Source organism: Nilaparvata lugens, chromosome 7 (genome assembly GCF_014356525.2).
Source record: "Nilaparvata lugens isolate BPH chromosome 7, ASM1435652v1, whole genome shotgun sequence".
NCBI classification, from domain to species: domain Eukaryota; kingdom Metazoa; phylum Arthropoda; class Insecta; order Hemiptera; family Delphacidae; genus Nilaparvata; species Nilaparvata lugens.
The window spans coordinates 47568031-47578174 of NC_052510.1; the positions used below are offsets into that span (position 1 = coordinate 47568031).

A 10144-nucleotide genomic window follows, 5' to 3' on the forward strand; every position below is an offset into this window, starting at 1 on the left:
CAGCTTATATTAGTATGTTCTATGTAGTGGAACAACTCTCCACTCGTTTTGAAAAATAGCTTTCCATCATTCTTTATTTGAAAAATGTGTAAAGAATTCAAACATGGAGGATGAAAAATTTAATACTGATACATTTCTCATCACTGATGAAAAACCTTTCACCATGCAAGTTTGAAATAAAATATACAATAAAATAATATAGTGCCAGTATAGGTAGGCCTAGCTACTGTAAAGCATAAAAGCAGCATACAGCGTAGTGCAGGAATAACGTACCTAAATGGAATAATGTTATTTTACTATTCATGAATGAGCTCTAGAAATGAATCATGGGTGAGATGAGAGACATCCATTGGATAAATTCATTTCCAAGAAAAGTCTAAAGTGGTAGTCTAGGAATCCTCATGGAATCCTATTTTACTTTAATTACAAACAATTACTAGTAAATGAAATATTTAGGATACTAGTAACTCGTTCTAATTGGACATTGAAGTAGCCCTATCAAATATTTGGTTTGCATTTTATTTTAATTGATAAAAGAAAAAGAACAATACGATATAACAACAATGTATTCAATTGAATTTTACAAGGCTGTTCCTGTATGATATATTTGTATATCAATGAAATAAGGATGCGAATCAACATTCTCTCGATAGCTAGATGAAAAATAAAAATACTTTATCATATAAATTTTACATTTGAATTTGTGGTTCATTAATCTGCTTAGTAAAACAGTTAATTTAGTTATTTAAAAAAACTCTTTATTGAGTGTAAACAGACTCATATTCTATGAAATTGAATAGAATAAAAAATATCAATCAATCTCATTGAAAATTGTGAGTAGGTAGGTACTTAATGTAGAACTGAAAAGGTTACTGAGAATAAAACAAGACAAAATGTTAGTATTCTGTGTAGTGTTATTTTGCTCCTTTAATCTGCCATCGGTAACACAAGTAGAATAACACTAGTGGTAACTCAATATTTTCACAGGAGGTACCTATATTGTATAATTCAACTCATCAAGTGATCCATCCCATCGGGTGATTTCAATGGAATTCCTCTAGAATAAATTATAGATTTTGCTTCCTAGTTGATAAAAATAGTGACTTCAATGTCAATCCAATGAGATCCTATAACTAATTTTCAATTATGCTTTAAGCTGATAATCAATGCATTAATCTTGATAGTTGAAGAAATTAATGTGTGTTCATTGGAATAAAATTAATTTCATTCAGTTAATGATCTTGAAACACACAGTTGAAATATAAACTTTGTAAAGAGAAAAAATCACTTTGAAAATAGGGTTCAAGCAAGATATCTCAATTTTTTTATAAAGTCATTGACATTGATTGAAAAATATCCCATACACTTAAAAAAACGTAGAAATTCATTCATTAAAATAAGCTGATTTCATTAATTCTATGACTAGCGATAGATAACTGTAGGTTGTTTAATGTTGGTTTTTCCTTGAATGAATGTCTACAATTGATTAAGACTCATTGATTTTTCAAGTATTAAGCTATCAATATTCATTAATGAGAATCATTTTCTCATTGATTTTTCAAGTATTAAGCTATCAATGTTGAGATATCATCAATGATGATCAATAAATTACATCTCACAAGTATTAGGCTATAAATTCATCAATAAGAATAAATTTGCCATTCACTTTTCAAATATTAAGCTACTGTATTAATGTTGAGATATCATTAATGATGGTCAATTTAACCCCACAAGTATTAAGCTATAAATATCCATTAATGAGAATCAATTTCTCACTGACTTTACATGTATTAAGCTAGCAATATTCATCAATAAGAATCAATGTCATATCATTAAGCTGTCAATGTAGAGATATCATTGATGATGATGAATTTCATCTCACACTCCTTGGGGATGGAAGGGTATGCCATACCCATAACGGAATGAGTGAGTGAATTTTTCAGTTCTGTCGGACTCGACATGAGTGGGTAGGTGAGCGGCGTCAACTAAATCTTCAAGTAGAATGCCGAGACTTCGGGTTGTCTCTTCATGTGACTCAAAAGTGTCGCTTTCCTTTGGCGCGGATAACTCGACGGATAACTGAGGCACTGTTGTATCTTCCATGTTGAACGGAGTGCCACTGAATTCTTGCTGCTGAGACTTCGAAGTGGCCTCTGGAGACAGGTTCAGCTCCTCCAGTTTTGTATCTTCATCAGTTTGTCTATCGTCTTCAACATTCTGATCTTCCATTGCAGATTTGTCATCAAACGCGTTCAGCTGGTATAAAGCCTTGATGATTGTCTTCAGGCTCATTGATGGTGCCGATTTCGATTTCTCGTGGGGTTTTTCGAAAAAGTTGACGAGATGCAGTCTTTGGTTGGGGGGTGGTTCAACTAGGTTGTACTCCTCTGCCCAACTCTCATCTTGGCGCCACCTGTCTTTCTCTGGTATCACAGCTGCTTGCACCACAGCAGCGAACAGCAATGTGACTAGAACAATCTGGAAAAAGACAAAACACTATTAATATTCCATGTAAATCAGCTAGCGTCTCAAAATTCTTAAGATAGAATTCAAGATAAAACACCCCAATTGGAATCTAATCATAATCTGAATGAGAGCAGGAGACCAGGATGGAAATGTAAATTTCACCCGAGTGTATCCTGTGGTGAAACAATTGAGTAAATAATTTGAGATGTGGCATTTTTCCATAATTGGAAGAATCAAGCTGCGTTTAAACCAAAGTTATTAACAAAATGTTCATTTTTCCGTCCTAATAGATTCTATTAGATTTAACATAACTTATCATACAAATGATGAAATGAGATGAAAAATTCTTTTTAGGCGGAGTTAGGTCTCCGGATGTGTTTGATGAACATATGTGTTTGTCAAGTTCCGTTCAATCTAATAGAATCTATTAGGACGGAAAAATGAACATTTTGTTGATAGCTGTGGTGTAAACGCAACATAAGACGTTGGTGTAGCCAATACCACTATATTTGTCAATACCTGTAATTCAAATTGATTTTGAACAAATATAGTGGTATTGAATACCGTACATCAACGTCTTATTCTCTCAAATGAGTAAAGTTGGATTATCACTCACCAGTAGTGACAGTGAAAGTGACCGCCACAGTAAAAATATAATCTCAATGATTTCTTATTGGACTGTTCTCACTCAGCACAGCCTAGCGACTATGAATAATACTATTTGAGCTCATGGAAATAATTTCTCACTGTACACTTACACTGTCACTTTTCTGGTGTGTGAAAATTCAGCTTTATGGTTGATTATTTGAAATTGTGACAGGCTTTATTATTAAAAGTGTTGAGGATGTGAAGTAATATTGCAATAAGTGTTTTATAAGAACACTTTAAACACTGTGAAATGTGATAGGTCAGATTTTCAATTGATTTTTTTTGCTTGATATATTTTTCATACAAACATCTTTGGAATGTTTCGACTTATTAATGTGTGGAATTAACCATTTAATTTTATATTAAAACGATGTAGCATTTCGCGTGATCATCTTCCCATTAAATGAACCCACTTTCAGAATGGCAGATCCAGGATAGCAGACCAAATTAATTAAGTCACAAAAAAGTTTTATTTTTCAATTTTGAGTAAGATTCTCAATCACACGCATCACTGTCTAATTATCCTTGTGTATGGATATTTTGACTACAACTATACAGTAATTCAATGTAAATAGAGAATTATTATTATTAATCCATATATATTCAACAATACATATGGGAATTTCAGCAAAAATACAATAATATCAAACACATAATAGGCTAAATGTGTTATGTTTCATAACAACAAGTAAAAACAGGTGAATTCATGAGAATTAAAAGAATAATACTCATGATATTTTAGAGTATCTTCTTCTTATAGGCCTATACTGTATTTGGAAAAAAGTTTCACAAAATGTTATTATATAGACAACAATAAAGACAAAGAATTTTGCCAATTATCGTATCTCCCATATAAACCACCCATGATAAAAGTAGATGTTTTGCAATTTGAGTCTACAGTAATAGCAATTATTGTTACACTGATAACCTCGGCAAATTTTTTTCTCTCTATATTGCTGAATGAGAAATTATCAAAGCACGGTGTACATTTATGCTAATATTGATGTGAATCAGCCTTAGGCCGATAGGTCAACGACAATCATTCATAAATTATCTCAATACATGCATTCGACTAATTTCTAATTGTGCGATAATATTGAACAATATTGAACTCTCACATTATAAATATTTCATTGGTAGGCAGGAAATACAGCTCTGAAACTGATGAATGACTGGCTAGTTTTGCAACAAAAATAAATTCAGTTTACGTATATTGTAGATGTTTCTGAAAATATTCTCTACATATAGCATCATTGTAGGATGGGAGGAAACATGAATTATATTTAGCTGAATAGAAATCTATAAAAAGCACGCAAAATCATTGAAGTCCATGGTCGATTAATTAGAACAGTCAATTAATTAATGATGTTGATTATTATTGTCAGGCGATAAGGTTCAGTTAGAAGCACTCATCAAAATAATAGTGCTTCTTGGAATTGGTTTGTTATTTTCGCTGCCCTCACACATGGCAACAAAGAAATGATAAAGCTTTATTTGTTTGATTCAAAATTGCATTCATGTCTAGAAAATAACACGAGTCGAATGTCTAGGGTGATTTTCCATTTCATTGTCAGTGAAATTCTACTTGGAAATGGGAAATTTATTTCAATTATTTATTATTATGTTGACAAACAATTTTCTGCACTCTGACAGTGTTTGGTGGTGAGATGTATAGTGACAATATTTATTCATGATGAAAGATGTGATCAATGTTAAGATGTCATCACCAAGATGATGTGTTGTTTATTTATGTTTAGATTGTCACACTGAAGATGGCACCATAGGTGTTATTATTAAATTTATTCTATTTTATTCATGAATTCACTGGAAAACAATTACAATAATATCGGAATGAAAGAATAGGCGCTAGCCCTAAAACTTCCTGATTTAATTTTATAAAATGGCCTATAAAATCAGGGTGACGTTGCATCACAGTAATTTTCACTTGAAAAATAACCAACTGGAATTATCAATTCATGTTATTATCAAACATGTTGAAGTTTTTCTCCAAATAAAATTTGTGATAGTTGACTTCATCTTTATTTTCTGCGTTTTGATTGCAAACCCCCAGCCATCTCATTTATTTTCTCGAAGACATACGTTATTTGAATTGTCACTGAATTCCTGTAAGAGTTCTTAAGCATTTTTACATGAATCATTTTCATCATTATTAACTTACCTCACATGAAACATGTTGTAAGTTGAGCTTAGGCATAATTTCTAATTTTTTTTCTGAAATGTCAAATAGACATTTTTTCTGAAATAAAACCTACACTTTTCTTATAGAAATGCCAACCTTTGTCTTGGCGAAAACGTTGGCCCTAGCAAGAATAGACTGGGGGTCATTAGATTTTCAAAAGATGTTTTAAAACTGAACCTATATATCAAGTAGGCCTATTACACTATTGTTCATGGTGAAACAGTCTTTATAAAACAGAGGTATAGGTACAGTTTTGAAATACAGTATAAAATTAAGGCTTGTTCATTCTACAAATTACAGTAAAACAAGCATGTAGGCTTAATTAAATATTGTCAGCAATTATCAGTGCCTACGATTCAGTGTCAACTTAGCAATGTTGTAACTGTTATTCTACTGTATGTTAATATTTTTTACTGTAATATTTACATCATATTTACTGTAATATTGTACTGTATTTAGAGCTAAGCCTCAGTTCTGTTCTATTTATCGAGCGTTGCAAAACTTTGCTGGTATTATATTTGGAAATCAAGTCATTTTTAAAAAGACACATTTTCTTTGATTGCAAAACGAAAATCACATGTATAAAAATAATTGCTAATGTATAAAAGAGGGACATGGATTACAGTGTAGGTGGATGGCTGCAATAAGTGGTAGAGTTTAACTTATGTGCAGGAAGTTGCCATTTGCCAATAGAGAGAGAAAGAATGATTGAGGAGACTCTGCTAATAGCAAGCAGTTATTGCTCAAGTCAAATCATGGCACACCGCTTGCACCCAACTCTAGTAATGAATTATCATGACAATGTCATGCTCTTGAAAGCTCTCTCCTTTAGTTAGTTTGAGCTTCAATTGTGCTATATATAAGGAGATTATAATTTTGGTTATTCATTCTATCCACTTAAATTGAAAAATTCAACTCTTTGATTTATTTTTAACCCGTTTAATGAGTTTAATTCATTTTACCATACCTAATAATCACTAGATAGTAATGGTCTATATATTCTCCACTATAAAACTCACGATTAAGCGATTTTTGAATTCATAACAAATTATATTTAGAGAGGTTGGGTCTTGAATTATTAGGGGGTAGCAGCCGCTAGGATATTAATCTAATCCAGACAACTTATATGACATTGGTACTTTAATCCTAGTATGAGCTGCATGATAATGATGATAAACTCACTTTTTGTGTAGTTGAGAAGTTATTTCATTTGCGTAGTTGAGTTTACTTAATAGGATGAAATGAATTTACGGTACTAGTACCGGTATCTTATCAATAGCTAATCAGCTCGACCACTAAGCCAATCGCTTCTCCAATGTATTTACATTCTATCATTTATTTTTATCTAGGGTATGACTTCTATTCCAGAATTTATATATTTTCTCTGAGTCTCTTTGTAGATTTCCAGTACCAGTATCTGATATAAAACTTACGTTTGGTGATGTTTATAGAAATTATTTGATAAATCACCATGCTTGTTGATTTATTTAGCTTATTTAAGCTTATACTCATTTGTAGACTAGAACATTATTGTGTATTGAGAAAGGCACCTCGAACTTGATTCATTTGTAGGAACCGGTAAAGATTAATTATCATTTGACTCGATGGCATTTGTTGGTACCGTAACAGTCAACTGTATTCTTGGATCACCACGCCCTCATTTAACTTGATGGCCTTGTCATATTCGTTCTGAGCCAGAGTCTTTCTTTCAGGAACTAACATTCTGGACCAAGTTGACTTCCTTCAATCATCCATTGATAATTTGTGACAAAATTAAGAATATGGTATCTAATGACTCATCTGAGCAGTAGTGGTAACCATTATGAAAGGAATGACGGGAGGTATCATGGTTGGACCCAAAACATAATTTGTTAGTGGTGGGAGGAGGGGGAGCGTGAGGCAGACATGAATAGCCTATACCAGCCTATCTAACTGTATTTACTCTGTTCCAGTTGATAATCTGATTTAAAATTGAAGAAATCTTGTTCAGTTCAAGAATTGGTAGTAGGGTTGAGTTTGTTAGTTAAGCCTACCAGGAGAATCAAATATAATATATACTTCATTTTGATGACTTATAACATTATATTATAAGATTATCGTAAGAAATAAAGTCATCATTAGTGCTATCAAGAACTTGATACACATCAATTAATGCTTCCATACAAAATGTAACCAAGTATGATAAAAATTTCACAATCAATTTTGCAATAAATTATTAAAAAAAATCACATACCTATTAGAATATCTTAACTTGAGAATGCATTTATACCCTGAAAAATCAAAAGACTACGGTACGCTAATCGAACTACTGTACATTCCAGGAGTGAAATGCATTCACAAAACAATCATGAGTAATTTTTTGGCTTTGAATAAAAGTAATATAAAGAGTAGATTCATTTATTTACATAATCAGGTCAATAAAATAATTACATTTCACTGTGTTGTGTCTGAAGTTAATCCAATCCAATTTTATTCTAGTATTAGCAAATAAAGCTATTATCTATTGTTTTGAAAGTCAGTATTTCATTAATCCTATTATATTGATTTGTAAATGAATTCATGATTTTCAAAGCTCAGTTATAAAGGAATGGAATATAAATTTATTTTTCTCATAATCGAAATAAACTTACAGTCTTGGTTGTCCAGGTCGAGATTTCCATTTTTACTAGCAATTAATATCCACACTCAAGTTTTTTCTATTGAAAACCAACTGGAAAACGAATATTATTAGTGACAGAGATAACTTATATGTTTTGGCCAGTGCTCACTTAACGGCTACAGCTCCAAGACATCGGCTGCTAAATTGGGTCCGGCCAGTTTTGTTCGGACGGCGGCCGTCTCTTGATTGTGAGACAATAACATTCCCCTTCTCTTCTCTCCCTGACCCTCTCCTCTCCCTTCCACCCGCCATAAATGCACGACATTGACTGCGCGTTTATCGCTCTCATGCTGGCATGCGAATTTGCTGCTTCGTCTCTCAATTTGATTGAGCAGAGAGCAAACTTGACGCAGAAATGTTGATCCATATTACAGTATTTTGAGTGAAGTTTACCATGAATAAAAGTTATTGTAGTTCACAGTTATTTAGCTTGATAATACTGCAAAAATTTTGCGAAGAAATTATAATAATTAAATTTATAGTTATCATTTAGAGCCGTCATCAGTGAACGAATATTTTCCTAATAAAATATTTTGAAAGGTCCACTTCAGTTGAAATTATTAATTTTGACACTTGAAAATGGCATGAGTGCTTGAAACAGTTGTTTTAATATAAAAAAGTGAAAAGAGGGTACCAGTAATCTTTATAATAATTGAATATTTTTCTATTGTTTTTGTTAAGTTCTGTGACATAATTTGAGGAAGTTGGATTATTTTAGCCTTTTCTTGAAATATTAAGGTTTTATAAATGTCTGGCAATCAATATCAATTAGCCTATTTAAATTCATATTTGATTGAAGATGGGACCCAAAATCGTTTCAGTCCTAATGTATTATTAAATTTAATAAGATATAATATAATGTATATAATGCTGATACCTGCTTTAATTTATAGTTGTTCTGAATATTTTGTGACATTATCTTGTATGGAAATTCCGTAGAGAAACTATCTATACAAGACTATCCATACAAGATAATGTCACAAAATATTCAGAATAACTATAAATTAAAGCAGGTATCAACATTATATTATCACTAATTAGATTTGATAATACATTAGGACTGAAATGATTTTGGGTCCCCATCTCTAATCAAATATGAATTTAAATAGGCTAATTGATATTGATTGCCAGACCTTTATAAAACCTTAATATTTGGATGGAAGTGTTATTAACTGATAATATTTGGACGTTACAAATTAATCTATGAGCCAATTCATGTTATATTGATCATTGACGATTTTGTTTAATCTATCATTACAATGGTGAAAAGATAGTTTTCTCTATTCTTGTTCTACATCTTTACCTTGCTTGTCTTCCTTCTTTTCCTAAAATTTTCCATATTTTTCTGTATTGCTTGAGAAATTGTAATTCAAACATTTATTGGAAGATCTCACAAGCTGAAAACTGTGCTTGTTCTACAGCTTCAACCGAAATAATATACTACATACTTATATAGTGAGGTCCACGTTTTAATGGCAGCAGTAGAGGAATATAGCAGAGCAACATTTTCGATCCTCCAGTCTTGTCAATGCCTTCCATAGACGGTAGCTGATACAGATTTATTAATGTAATATTGATTGATCAATCTCGTTTAAAATTATCAATTATATTTTATTGAGCAAGAAATTGTATTTTTCAATAGTTTCATAATGAATTTTCATAATTAAGATGAAATATTTTGTTAATTAATTATGAATTCTACATTGTTAAAAGGCGATCTGGCAACAGAGCAAAGCGAGAAAGAGATAGGGCTATATAGACAAGGGCTATATAGATAGACAAGGATAGCAATACAAATATTGCTAATCAAACACTGCCATCATAACGTGGACCTCACTTTAGATTAACAGGTATAGATTCAGTTAACGAGCAACTGGTAAATTGAAATATACGTTCTCATCAGATTGATCACCATGAGTAATATTGATTAAATATTTTTCAAAAGCCACAACTAGCAAGTCATGACTGTTATAACTCTACACTGGCATCGAATAACTTACAGTCGAGAAATTTATTGTCTCCTGCTATGACCAAGGGTTCAATTGACTAAATCAATAATTGGCTGTTGACTATTGGCCTTACTGCCTCTTAACACATGCAACTTGGAGTTTCATTTAGCTTTATCGCAGCGCAGAGCTGAATCCATTGAGTGGGTCAGTGTCAATTCAACA

The 10144-nt window shown here is 31.9% G+C and overlaps 1 protein-coding gene across 1 annotated transcript; it reads right to left on the reverse strand.

The window, feature by feature from the left end:
• Positions 1-546: 546 nt before the first annotated feature.
• LOC111055342 lies at positions 547-8238 on the reverse strand. The gene is made up of 2 exons (XM_039432929.1): positions 7945-8238; positions 547-2478 (listed from the first exon to the last, which is right to left on the reverse strand). The coding sequence occupies exons 1-2, from the start codon at positions 7972-7974 to the stop codon at positions 1879-1881; spliced, it is 630 nt and encodes a 209-aa protein (XP_039288863.1). The 5' UTR covers positions 7975-8238; the 3' UTR covers positions 547-1878.
• Between the last annotated feature and the right edge of the window lie 1906 nt (positions 8239-10144).

Coding starts and splice junctions, on each gene's coding strand:
- LOC111055342 (XM_039432929.1), bottom strand. CDS start 7,974: ATGGAAATCTCGACCTGGACAACCAAGACT. Junction 2,479..7,944: donor CGACCTGGACAACCAAGACT/GTAAGTTTATTT, acceptor GTCTTTTTCCAG/ATTGTTCTAGTCACATTGCT.